Source organism: Apteryx rowi, unplaced genomic scaffold (genome assembly GCF_003343035.1).
Source record: "Apteryx rowi isolate R43461 unplaced genomic scaffold, aptRow1 scaffold_59, whole genome shotgun sequence".
Classification (NCBI taxonomy): Eukaryota; Metazoa; Chordata; class Aves; order Apterygiformes; family Apterygidae; genus Apteryx; species Apteryx rowi.
This window is the reverse complement of record NW_020450860.1, coordinates 1,196,431-1,210,028: the sequence shown is the minus strand read 5'-3', so window position 1 is coordinate 1,210,028 and position 13,598 is coordinate 1,196,431. Positions and strand designations below refer to the sequence as shown.

Genomic DNA, 13,598 nt, shown 5'->3' with positions numbered 1-13,598 from the left:
TTCTTATTATCAGGGACAATACTAGGAGCACTAGGAAAATAGACTGGTGTGTAAAATGCTGGAGGCGTCTTCCTTAGACACATTAGGAATCATGTTGGGAAGTCCCATGCCCTGCCCTATATGGACTGTACAAGGCAGGAGTATAGGAAGCGTGTTCACCAGTGCAGTTTGCTCACCACAGTCTGCAGAATTGTTTCCTTGTGTTAGAGAAGTGCTCTAAAGTTGACTATCCAAATATCAAGGAGTTGAACAGGAGAAGCRTGATGTACTTAATTGTCGTAGAGGTAAGATATTTTGACACCTTGGCAACTGAGGGCAGCACAGGATCTCCGTATATAGTGTATCCACAAACTCAGGCAGTCTAGACCAGTGCGCATGGACCTGTGCATCTGACACTTTGCACTCTTAACCTTGGGTGCACAGACATGAAAGCACTACTGAAGTAACTGTATGGAAAACATCAGTAAAGCTTCAAAAAGTGAATATACAACGGGAAGATCTCCCATAAACTTGAGGTGTGCTATCCTTTCTTTTGTTTTTCTGCCCCCTGTTCTTTCCATATCTGTGGTATTCTGAATATTGCTGTGACTAATTTTTCTATCTCATTTTTGATACCTGATATTCATAGTATTACAAGCTATTATTATCATGTTATAACCCTAAAACAGTAGTTCCCTTGGGCTCCTTGGTGAGCATTAAATTCTTTTTTTAGGTTCAATTTGGTCAACCAATTTTGGCATGATTTAGATTCTAGCAGTGTTAGATTAGGACTGTTATGCTAGTTGCTGTGCAAGTGCATAATGGAAGATGGCTTCTACTGTAAAAAGCATCTAGTGTAAACTTGCAAGACAGTCAAGTGGTAGAGGAGAAGACAATGTTGACTTCCAAAGGGTGTGTACTAGCAACACTAAATGAAATCCTCCCTCCTTTTCTTCAAATAAAAAAAAAAAGTTGCAGAATTTATGAAGAAAAACACTTTTTTCTTAGTTTTATGTTCATGAATGTCTTGAGTAGGTAAACAGTGAATGGTGCAGGTTCTCATAGTATGCATGGTTCTCATAACTGCAAAGGACTGGGCATTCTTGCTCAGGGAGGAGGAGGAAGATCACCTTTGACTGAGTTCAGTTTGGAAGTGCTATGGTTGTATCCTTGTTTGTACCAACATGACTGTGTTTTTGCTGAAATCAGAATCAGCCTTCATCCTGGAGAGGTGCTGCTTTTTCAGCATTGTATAAATCTAAATATTAGTGCTGGAATGCTTTCTACAAGACTGCAAGAACAATTTGCATGCATGCAGCAGTGCCGTGATTCAGCTGCTGAGGGCGTACTCTTTGAAGCTTTGCCCTCTGGCTGCAGGTAGTGATTATGTGTCCACAGGACTTAAGCAGCTTTTCAAATATTAAAGTACCTAATGACGGCATTGTGTTTTGAGTGATTTGTCGTTAGGTCAGAAGCGAAATAGTGGATCAAACCCTGATGTCATTGTTCATTAAAATTACCTTGGCTTGAAGGTTTTATAAATGTTATGCAAAGATGTATGTGCTGATTTGTGAAATATTAAAAAGAAGAAAGCAGGTCCCCACCAGCATTATGGTGCTATTGCTCTGCTGACATCAAGAGCTAATTCTCTGAATATTCAGATGCTCAGTTCTCCAGTCACATTAAACCAGTTACATTTCTAGAGAGYAGGAATAGCTTATAAAATCAAAGTTCTTTTAATATATATTGAGTGTAATTGAGTGGCAAGCTTCCCCCTGCCCCCCTTAATGTTGATTTGTAATAGTATCTCTGATGTTCAGACACTGTAGTACCACACAGGACATTAACAAATGTAAACAGGATTATGGAAATATTTACCTACTGTGTGGTTGGTGCTGTTTTGATCTCCATGTAAAGTATAAATGGATTTGTTGCTAAAATATGTGGAAATATGGTATTACTGAATTCATTAGTGTATGCTTTCACAGCCAGATAAAATGGTGATTATTGGCACCCTAAAATTCTCTATAAATATAAAAGCAAGGATGTTAATGTTATGAAACAATGAAGAGAAATTTTAAAATTAGTATTTCTTCTTTGGGCTCGTGGATGTATGCTCAGTTTTATTAGAAGGAAGATAAATGTATTTCCTGAAGCAGKTTTTTTTTTCAATTTTCTTTTAAGTGCATGTAAGTGTTCTAGAATAAAAGTGTCTTTTTAGAAATATGTTTTTAAGTATTATGGTAATTCTAGAATATCTTTAATCATATTGCCTGAAAAGTGGTTGAATCAGTGTAGCTGAAATGAGTTGTTACTAGTTCAGTATCAATGAGATACGGTGGCTCTGCATTCGTCTCCTTAGGACTGCCCCTTGGCTCTTGTGGGCCTTTGTACGCAGGGTATGCTCACCGAGTGGTGAGTACTGGTCTGAAAGATAGTGAGTCATTTGATCAAAAGAAAAATCTCACGTCACAGTGATAAGGTCTTTTTAATTTTAAAATTACTGGAGCTTTTTTAACAGCAGTTTCTTTTAAACTTTGCAGAATCAGGTAGCAAAACTATAGCAGGGACCACCACTGCTGAAGAAGCTGCTAAAATCTTGGCAGAGAAACGACGTCTAGCACGGGAGCAAAGAGAGCGTGAAGATCAAGAAAGAATTCAGAGGCAGGAAGAGGAAAGGTAACAATTCGGGAGCAGGAAATGAGGCCTTCTGAAGTGGGGCATGGTCACTTTAGATACATAGATTCCCTAAGCATTAGTTTGAGATCCTGTAAATCTTAATGCAGTTCCTGAAGCGGTGGACTGGCACTAGCATCATTTGAGATGGGACAGGTTGTTGTGTATATCATTAATGTATATCTCAGTATTATGTAGTGAATGGTCAGTGTGCAAGTAACTGCTCCCTTTTCCTTCTAGTCACCAGTGATGCTTTATTTCAAATCTAGAATGTGCTTTTTACATCATTTATATTTGATTTGTTGCCTTGAGATATTCGAGCACTCTGTATTAAACTGCCCTTTGACGAACTCAGGCAGTGGTTTGATGTTACACTACATCTGACTTTAGGGATCCTAAATTTGGATCAGAAAATGTTGCAGCCAAGTAATTCAAAGCAATAAATTAGAGTTTATTTGGTTTGCCATGTAGAAGTTGTTAAAAATAAATTAACTTATTAACTGTGTGCTGACTAACTCTGTTACGGATCAGGTGTCACCTGTCTGTGCTGCTCTGAATGTTATGGAACATCAGATATTGTCTGTTTTTCAGTCATGGGTATAAAGCTATCATAAACTTATATATAGTCTGCTGTGGATGTTTTGTCAGAAATATGATGTCATGCCCTTACTGGATGAGGTCTGATCTGACAGTGCACACCTCCAGTATGATGTCTGTGGAACTAAGGCCATGGAAAAAACAGTGTTTTAGAAAATCTGACTAATTTTATGCTTGACAGTGATTGAAAGGTTCATTCGTGTCATGGATGCTGATGGTATTTATTAAATAGTCATCTCTTAATCCAGTTCTCARTCAAATGTTCCATTATTGGAACAGCCAGCCTTGGACTTGACTTAATCAGCAAAGAGCATTTAAGCACTTGGAGATAGTTTCTTCCAAGTTATTTTGTTTTTTCCTTTGACTGGTCTAGATGGTAAGATTTTTAAATACACACCAGAAAGTATCTTAATGCACTTATTCTGTGGTTAAGTAACTTTAAACTTTCTTGCTTCCTAGTCTGTTTTATGTGCATGCATGCTTTAAAGAAAGTAATATCCAGTCAGTAATCTGTATTTTGGAAACACTAGAATCAGAGCAGAAGAAATGGCCAAGAGAGCAATTGAAGAAAAAGCACGACGGGAAGAGGAGCTCCGCAGACTGGAGGAAGAAAAAAGACTGGCTTATGAAGAACAGCAAAGACAAGCTGAAGAGGAGAGGATTCGCCGAGAACAGGAAGAACAGGAAAAACTTGCAGAGCTTCAACACCAGGTCTGCTTATCTGTAGACTCCACTGTGTTCCTTGTACAAGCTGTTGACATGTTTTCAAGGGGCTTATCTTTTTTTGTTCCAYAGAACAGTTTTGACAAACCTTTGTCAGGAACAATAAAAGCAGAGTTCATCCTGTGCGTGATGGGAGATTGATTAATGAATGTCTTGAAGTCCTTTTCTTTGCCCTATTTTGTGTGATTTTTTCCAACATTCGATAAATACAGGCCTGGGACAGAAGCAGATTTTTTTGGAATTTTTTTTTATCCATCTGGGACATTATTTTGCATACAAGAGACATGGAGAACTGTAAAATATTTGTACTGCTCCCACTTTCCCAACTAACTGCTATGAATTATAAGAAAGCGGTCTGTCTGGAAAAAGTCATCTAGCTTGCTCTGATTTCTTTTAATTAAAGATTTGTAGTGTTTCCAAGTCTGCTGTTCCAGTTGCTAAATATAGTCTTCCACAGCTAAGATCTGTTTACCTTTGCAAAGGCATCTTCCTAAGTGAAGGAAGTCGTGTTTTGCAGAGAGTGGACTTTCTTTGAATTAGATTAATTTTGAAAGTCAAAGCAGTTTTACAATGAAATTACTTGCATTTAAAGAGCTGTATCTTATGGATTGCATCCACATGTGCGTCTGAACTTTTCCTTGCAAGCTTGCTTATGCTTATAAAAATTATTTAGACAGTGTTCCCTATCACCTTCTCATCCTTCCAGTTATACTGGAAAAGAACACTAAGATACTCACTGCCAAGTATCTTGATAGTAATACCTGACTGCCAAGATTTTTAAATCAACCTTGCCACATTTAGGATTTAATTGCTGTCCTGTTGCTTCATAAAATATCCTTCTTAGACAAATCTTCATCCTGAAGTATAGTTTGAACCCTGAGTAGCTCAACAGCATCCAGAATGTTTGCATAATCCTAATACAGCCACGCACACAGATTTTCTTTTCAAATCAGTTTCTGAATCTCATAGCAATAGATAATTAATGTCAGTAACTGGATAGTTGGCATTTACCTGCAGTGCATGGTAGTACTAGAAGAGTGATTGTCTGGGACTTCTGTCTGTGTTGAACAAGAATCTCTGTAACAGCTCTGATTTTGATTCTTGGGAATGAGTTGTGCACTGGATGCTGTTTTCTTTGCATTATTTTCAGAGAGAAGAAGCTGAAGCAAAAGCCCAAGAAGAGGCTGAAAGACAGCGGCTGGAAAGAGAGAGAATTATGCAGCAAAATATGCAGGAAAGGCTTGAAAGAAAAAAGGTATGCTGTACTGAAAGCAAAAAAGTTTCTCAACCTAAAATAGTGGTTGAAGTGTTAGTATTAAAGCAAGCTGGTCTAAATAAACTGAACAGGCAAACTGTCTCAGATGCATTTGAATAGAAATAGCATGTTTTGGGAAAAAAAGCCAACTCTGGCTTATGAGCTTTAAAAAATGGTAAATAAAGTAGTAAATTTATGAAATATGAACATTTTTGATGATTGGTGAAAATTTAAACCAGAAGGCTGAAATATAAAGTTCTATATGTCATTGCAAATATTTTCTCCATTTTAACAGAGAATTGAAGAAATAATGAAAAGAACACGAAAATCGGATCAAAATGAATCAAAGGTACTTGGTTTTTTGGATCTGTATAATGACACAGAGTAGGCTCATAGAGATCCACGGTTGTGATGCACTTTCCTTCCCAGAGAAGGCTTTACCATGCGTCCTGCTTTCCACTGTTATTCTGCCATAAAATTACTTCCATGTGAAGTGTAAAGGTCTGGTACAGTAATTTTCAGTAGCTTCCCATTGTACACATGCTTCTTTGCTTGTTCTGACCAGAAGTCTTTGCATCTGATGCGTTTTTGTTCAAACCGTATAAAACCAATGTGATCTGGCATTATCGCTTGCAGATCACTTTCAGCAGAAAACTGCTGTTAGCAATGGATCTCCCCCCTTCCTCCCCCCACCTTTTTTTTTTTTGCCATTTTTACCATATCCTTTCTGCTGAGGTTATTTTTCCCCAGAAAACTTAAGATTCCTGGCTTCATCTATTTATTTAAAGCAAATCTTAGATGTTCCTTTGGGTTTCTACAGTAAGCTGGATGTATTTTTGTTAGCACAGTGAGCCTTGACCTAAGATTTGTGGTGAATTATTCATATTGTACTGAGGAGTAGTTGCCATTTTCTGAATATTCAAAACGCAGACCCAAGTCTTCATATGGCTGAAAACCAGTAAATATGTAGCACATACCTTGGAGARATGAGAGAAGAGAGAACTCTGGAGTAGTTTGTAGGTAGGAGGTGGTAGTAGCTCTTCCACATGTTCCATTACAGGCTCTGGCTCAGCTGGGCATGTTGTTGTTGGGTGACCTGAGAATTCAGTATTGACTTCAGCAGCCCTGTTAGTTGATGTCCTCTCCCAGCCAGGGATGTGGATTGCCTATTAGCTTCTGGACTAGTCTTGTGCAGGAGCTGTGATTGAGCCATTTCTGAACCGCTAAATAGTAGCGAGCTATTGTGAATAACACTCAGGGAATTCAGTTGCAGAATGAAGAGAAGTCTGCCTCCGAGGTCATTGAGGGAGAGGATATTGAAGAGGAGGAAGAGTTGGGTCTTGAGAAGACTGATCAACCAGGTAAGGAACCTGGCTGAGTCAGATCTAAGTGGCAGTCGGTGTTTCAGTGATGTTTAATCATTGTCGAAAATGTCACTGAGTTAATAGCATTGTGATGGTCTGAGCACACAAGTCCCAGAAGTGCCATCGAGGCTCTCTGCTCAAATGCAGTATAGATCATTGCCTGTTCCATACCACAGAAGAAGGGCAAAATGGTTAAATGGAGAATGATTTGAGTGTGAAATACAGGCAGCATGTAAGCATTTTATGTGTGTATTTTTAAAGATAGAAAACAACTTTCCTGTTGTTATACAAGCTTCTCCATAGAGAAATTAATCTATTGAAACTAAGTTCCTTGAATTTTGACTGGGAAAGGTCATTTGGACGGTTGTATTTTATTCATTTTGAGTAACAACTCAGTTACTGAAGCTCTTTTTTTTTTTTTTTTTTTTTTCTCCCCCCCTTCACCTTCAGGAAAGCTAAATGGTGTTGACTTACCCCAGGAAGTCAAGCAGGAGACAGAAGGTTGTTCAGAGATTGCACATAGCTTGATCTCTAAAGAATCTGAGGAACAAGATGGGTCAAAGTTGAAGGCCAGTGAAGTATTTATGAATGGAAGTGATTTGAAAAGTGATGAGGGGTCTCTGCTTGTTACTGAATTAAAGGATTCCAGGTGAGTCTGTGTACGTGGTGGTTTTACTGTCAGAGCAATTACCTGTCATGCAAGAAATCCTYCTCTATGCTTCAGTTAAATTTAGTACTGTGTGTTGCATTGCATCAAATTTTGTACCCTACTAGCTTAGTGGTATTTCTCTGGCTTGCTCCAGGCATGTGATGTGTGCATGCTGTCAATTTACTGCTTCATGTAGAGACAGTTAGTTCAGAATGATTGTTTGTGTGGATGGCACCTTGTTAATGGTAGTGGCTTTGCTAAGAAGTGAGAGACAGAGCCAGCAGCACACCAGTGTTACTTCTTGTAAAGAAAGGCAGTGGCTTGAAATCTTTTCCCTGGGAGTGACTGGCAGTTCATTTCCTTAAGAAAACATTAAACAAAGGGGAGGAGGACAAAACTGAAAAGTAAGAATAACCTACAGAAGGCTCTCGAACAGTTTCAGTTGTGCTGAAACACCAGATACAACACAAAAGCCTTCCTTAATGGGAATTTTTTTAATATTTCAAATTTTATCTCTTTAGACATAAAGCATTTCCATCTAATACTGGAAAAATTGTCCTCTGATGCTTGTTCCATTTGCTCATCTAAATGCTAATGATTTAGAAGTGGCAATGTGAACTCTTTTTTAAAGTGATGATAAATTTCATTCCTCTAGTGATGGAATACAAAGACATTTTCATGATTTTCTTAAGAATGAATGAAAACTGATCACTCTGATTTGGGTATAGATTGTGAATGTTTAAGTATAACTTGTCTTCTGAGGCTCAATTTTGTGTTCAAAAAAGTCTTAACTGGAGAAAAAAAGAAAGGAGAATTGTCCACTATTAAAATAGGGGTTTAATAGTGCAGGGTTTTAAACTTGTTGCTTTCTTGTGTCAAATTTCTGGAGCTAGACCTTACTCGAGAGCTATTAGTATAGTAAAAAGTGAGTGTGTGTTGGTGAATCGTTCTTCCCCTTCAACTCTTGGGGAGGAGATCTCATGTGGCAGCTGGAGGAGCTTGTGAGGGAATGCCCTTCAGGATACGCTGTGCTTGCAAAGTATGCAGATTGCTAATTGTCTGGCCTCTAAAGAATCTAAAGATTAAATATCCAGAAATTCTAATAAAAATATCCATTCTCTTTTTCTAGCCATCCTGCAAAAGAAATGGTTGTCGATGACTCAGTAATGTTGGGTGTTAATGAAGCTGATCATACAATTGGACTTATTCAGAATCTTAATGGAAAATCCGGTTCATGGACTTTTGAGGAGTTTATTGACGTTGGAATACATTCCAAGTCAAGCAAACTGAGTTCGGACAGCATCCCTGCTGATAACTGTAATCAAAACTTGAATGATGCTGCTACAATTCCTTCTAGTCCTAAATTGGCATTTGAGGAAGATGGTGCAGTGAATTCATTGACCAAACCTATAGATGCTTCATCAGGTAATCCAAGCTGATTTCCTCCTTTATCTCCTCCTCTGGCTAGATAATTCACTTTCTTGCAATTTACTCTTCTTGCCTTAACTTCAGCTTCTTATTTTCAAGGCACTTTTCCCAGTGTGTAGGCTGGAAAGAAAGCTCTTCCTTTAGTGCTTGTAACTTACATTCTGTCAAAAGGAGACACCAACTGATGCCTTTTTAGGGACTTGCTTTATGCTGTGGCTAAAGCCCAACATTAAGGCTTTCCAAAGACACAACTGAATCCCTGTGAAGCTCCTGTAGCTCTCACCAGCACTCAAGCCCATCTCTTGTATTTTAGGCTTCTTCTGAAATGTCTTAAATGGCACATGTTACTTTTGAAGATACTAACAGTTTAAAAGGTGTCTGATGTAACTCTTTACAGATAAGACCTGGCTGCTTTCCCCCTTCCACTCCTAGGCATGTTCTGTAACTTTTTGATGCTGAGCTGCATGGCCTTAGGAGGTTTCTTCGGGCTCTGGCAGGATATTAGCTGTCCTCTCTACTTACTGTAGAATAGTCTTTCACTTGACTGAAGGATGTAACACCATCCTTAAATTACACAAAGAGAGTTTTGTTACATTTTGGGAGGAGTGATAGGGCTACAGACACAGTACTCTGAATTTTCTGAAAGAAGCTGGGCTGCCTCTGAAGCCACGTATAGTTGAGAGCCCAGACCCTGATGCAGTGCAGTGCAGGGTGTAAGAGGGGCTTCGGTAAGCTAGTTTACGTAAGACTAAACCTCTCTGGTGGTGGAGCTAAACCCCAAATGGACATGCTCACAGCAGGAGATCTCTGTCAGTGAGATAAATGACTGCGTGAACAGTTGAATGAATGGTAGTGAAAAACCAAGACTTGCTATCCGCATTTCCTTCAAATGATGTGTAGCACTTTTTTTGATTAAAGTGTAGCACTTTTCTAGACTGAACTGTTTCTTGAGTCTCCTCTGTCGCTACGCGTCTTGCGAATTGCAGTCCTATGGGCATAGCCTTCCCGAGACTTTCCTTGAGGCCAGGCTATGGGATGAGAACGACTTACGTGGTATTGCTGATCACATTCTCTGTTCTGACCAAAATCATTAACTTATTCGTGAAGAAAGTATTGCCTTTTAGTTTTGAACTTGAATATTTTTGAGATAATATGATTTAAGAATTATGTACACAGCTTCAGGAACTAATATTCATAAATTAGAAAAATGCTACTGTGCTGGTTTTCTAAGTAACCAGTTGGTTCTGTGCTCACCCCCTGGACGCAGACTGACAGCAATGATAGACTGATGTGGAATACACACAGTATGATGGTTAAATGTTTTCTTTTCTTTGCTCTTTGGACAGAACTGTGAACACTAGAGACCTGGAAATAATCTGATTGCACTTCAGTAATCCAGTGTTTTATCAAGTACCGAAGGCCTTGTTTTGAAAAGCTGCTTGTTTACCTTTACCCATCTTCAAGCTTGCAAAAAACAAACAAAAAAACACCAGGGGAGGGATAACAAACTTCTAGATTTGCACCTTGAAAACATTTCAGGGAGACTCTTTTGCTGTTGTTCCTTTTCCATTTGTTTCGTTAAATGTTGGATAAGATTTTCTTGTTTAAATATCACTTGGTTCCCTTTTACAGACTTTCCCCTAACCTGTTTGAGTCCTTTCATTTTCATATCACTGTACTGTACAGCAGGGTGCCACTGGAGGCTTTCCAGTTAGCTACTGGCCAGATTTTGCATCTTCCTAAAAAGGCACTTAATGAATAAAAGACTCATTTAGTGCATGTTAAAACTGAACTCCATTTGTAACAGTCTTCTGAAAAACGCTGTACACGTGTTGGTTCACAAACTATTTAAAAAGGCAAAATTATCTTCAATTTTGAATTAAGTAGAAAAATTTCTTACTTCCTAACATGAAAATATTGGCAGTTTCAAAAAGCAGTATTGTACCATCGCTAATATGTTTTAATCTATTGGAAAACATCAAAACGTTTTACAGCATATGCACTAATATATTACAAAAATGTTGATACCTAAGACATGTTTGTCATAGTGCAGTTTAACATTGTCATGCTTTTAAAAATGTTTTCCTTTTGAATTACATATTTAAGTTTATCTATACTCATGTAAGTATTATTTTATTGTGTACATAACAGTATTAGACCATTGAAGTCATGTTTTGTTCATGTTAATTATTCTAAGTGTTCCTGTGCTAGCTTTATAACAGTGGCTGCAAACTGCATACATATTTCCCTTCCCCTAAAGCCTGCATTAAGTAATCTATTTAACCTCAACTTGCCTGCTTTTTACAGCATGAAGAGATTAACTAAACATCTTCTGAAAAATGGCTGCTACTAAAAGTAATAATTCAGCCTTGTATCTTCTGTAACAGATATATTGAATACGTGAGTACTTTAAAGAATAGCTGTCTCAAATCCTGCTAAAAAACATTGGCTGATACTTCAAATGAATCATCCAAACGGCAGCTGCGTTTTCAGTGTTTAGATGCAAATGTTTTTTGCTGGAACTAAATGTGTTCTTTCCTCAACACCACAGTTACAATAGGAAACCCTCAGCTGTCTTACTCTCGGTGTTGGCTATTCAGAATATGGTAGAACTGTTTTAGACTTAGAGCAGTGCCTTAGGTAAAAAGACTGTATTTTTGTATGATAGCTGTTTCATTCTGGCAGAGACAATCATTCTAACAAACAAGATGCTGATATTTTTTTTTTTCTGTGCAGATATTATTTGTTGAAAGGTCTGTTACAGCTCTATGTAAATATGTGCACACTGTTAAATAAACTTTGCAGTTGAACAATGCTTTATTCCTGTAGTACTAAACATTACCTTACCAGGAGTCTCCAAACCCTTGCCATGCTGACCTGCCTTGAGGTACACTCTGGTGCTGCTCCGACTGTTCCGCACATAGCAGACTCCCAAAACGAGGAGCCTCTTTTGCAGTTGCATTTGTGTGGTTGGAAAGGTATTTGTATTAACACCGTCAGATCTTGCTGTGTTTGTACCTGCCTATGACATGTTCATTACTGTTGAATTCTTTAACTCGCTTTTCACTTTAAGTCTTTGCCTTTTACGTGTATAACTGGCATCTGTATGTTTTAACGCTGATTCTAGCRAATCATGACCATAATTCTAATGAATTCTAGTGAATTATGACCAGAGGGGAGCAGTGACTGTTGGGAATACAGCGAGATGCTGCCTTTTTGTTTTACTTRGGAGGGTTCTTTGTTTCTGGTAGGTGCTTGTGACTGAAAGGGAACAACTGGAGCACCATCCAGTTTACAAATATTTGTTTGGTATCAGCTGCTGCTATGGAAGAAACCTTAAACCAGGGTTCAGGTCGGTGAAGAGCTGTGTGTAGACAGTGGTTGTACTTGTCTTCTGCAAAGGACTCTTTCACACAAGCTGTTCCTAGCAGAYGGTCTGGAGTCAGTTATAAAAGAAAAAGAAAAACTCTGGTTTATGGAAATTGTTGGTTTGGTCCTCAGCTATTTAAGGGTACTGTGGCAGAGCAGCTGCCTCCTACTTTGCCAGTGGAAGCATGGTATCAGACCTGATTTCAGTAGCTCAGCCATAAGAGGTGTCACTCATGTGAGACAGTGAAATGAAAAACCGGTTTTCCAGACTGCAGGACTCCAAACAAGCACTAGTCTCATTTTTATTAAATCATAAAACGTACACTGACATGATAGGAGAGCTATGATTGTCTGAGCTACTTTAAGGCACTTCTAAATGCATGTGCATTTTGCTGTAGTTCAAAGACTTACTTCTTACTAATGGATTAGTAATTTCATATAGAAAACCTCATTTAAACAGTGATGTAAAAAAAGCTGGTGAGCAAAACTTTTGGACAAACCATGCAGAAATCAAGACTAAAACATGTTTATGGAAACTAACTAAAGCTAAATCATACTGTCAAAATGTTATTATATGTAAGACAAAGCCATTCCATACACTTGCTGCAATTCAGTGTGGTAGGATAATGTAAGGTATTTATTATGACTTGCTATTGTGTGATATACGTAATGTACCTGTACTGTAAATGCATAATAATAAGCTCTCTCTCATCCTGGGTGCAAGGTACCGAGGCTTGTGCATGCCTTGTCAAACCCAATTCATTTAAGTGCCAAGCTTAAATATACCAGACAAGTTTAAAACCAGCTTTGTTTTAGTTTAGGCTACACATGCAGATTATATAGTATTGGGATCTTTAAGGCTAAACCTAAAACTGAAGTGGCATTTTAAGCCTTTACACTAAAGGTTACTTGAAAGCAAAGTTAGCTTTTTGCAACAACATGTGTTTTCTTACTGCAGGAGCTTCAAAAATCAAACCCAGTATGGTTAGGTTACTTTAGTTTTTTATGCTAAAATGAAAAAAGGTAAGAGTTTTAGCATGCAAAGCCTGCTTCTTTACCAAGACTATTTTGGAAAGCAGGGCTGAAATCCATTTTACAGCAGTTGCTGTTTGCTCCTTACAGTCGTTTGGGACACTCAGCGCAGTAAATTTTTCCATTATGGCAAACAAAGCGCTTGTTGGCCAGACCACGGGCACACTTTGTGCATTTGAAACAATAATCGTGCCAGGATTCATCTTCATAGTTAACCACACTGGTTCCTCTTCCAAATCCTGCTAGGAGAGAAAACAATTATAGGACGACGATAGTAGGTTGTCCTTGGCCGTGTTAGTCCACCAAGCAGCAAGTCTCATTCTTAATGCCTCCTGTGCTTCTACACTAATGTAACTAACTGAACCACACTGTTTGCTGCTCAGTATTACTGCTCTTGGAGAAACAGGCAGCTTTGCATGGGTTTGTGTGGCTTGTCTACACTAAGGTTTTTCTCTTGGATCCTATCTCCAGGGAACAGTCAAGTTGAAGGAAAGAGTAATAGAGCAAGGACAGGCTGGGCCAAACA

The 13,598-nt window shown here is 38.4% G+C and overlaps 2 protein-coding genes across 9 annotated transcripts in view; one reads left to right on the top strand and one right to left on the bottom strand.

The window, feature by feature from the left end:
• The window catches only part of MAP7D3 (MAP7 domain containing 3), a 33,789-nt gene extending 22,303 nt beyond the window's left edge, over positions 1 to 11,486 (top strand). Inside the window, exons 13-20 of the mRNA XM_026082680.1 lie at positions 2,523 to 2,658; positions 3,783 to 3,963; positions 5,126 to 5,230; positions 5,526 to 5,579; positions 6,498 to 6,591; positions 7,045 to 7,243; positions 8,373 to 8,668; positions 10,018 to 11,486. Coding sequence (XP_025938465.1) covers positions 2,523 to 2,658; positions 3,783 to 3,963; positions 5,126 to 5,230; positions 5,526 to 5,579; positions 6,498 to 6,591; positions 7,045 to 7,243; positions 8,373 to 8,668; positions 10,018 to 10,025 — 1,073 coding nt within the window. The 3' untranslated portion in view covers positions 10,026 to 11,486. The remainder of the gene's footprint in view (positions 1 to 2,522; positions 2,659 to 3,782; positions 3,964 to 5,125; positions 5,231 to 5,525; positions 5,580 to 6,497; positions 6,592 to 7,044; positions 7,244 to 8,372; positions 8,669 to 10,017) is intronic.
• Positions 11,487 to 12,318: 832 nt separating this feature from the next.
• Positions 12,319 to 13,598, bottom strand: part of FHL1 (four and a half LIM domains 1) — a 34,692-nt gene continuing 33,412 nt past the window's right edge. For 7 of the 8 annotated variants that reach the window (XM_026082689.1, XM_026082685.1, XM_026082682.1 and 4 more), the window contains exon 6: positions 12,319 to 13,314. In XM_026082689.1, coding sequence (XP_025938474.1) covers positions 13,157 to 13,314 — 158 coding nt within the window. In that variant the 3' untranslated portion in view covers positions 12,319 to 13,156. The remainder of the gene's footprint in view (positions 13,315 to 13,598) is intronic. The other variant, XM_026082683.1, reaches the window with a different exon arrangement.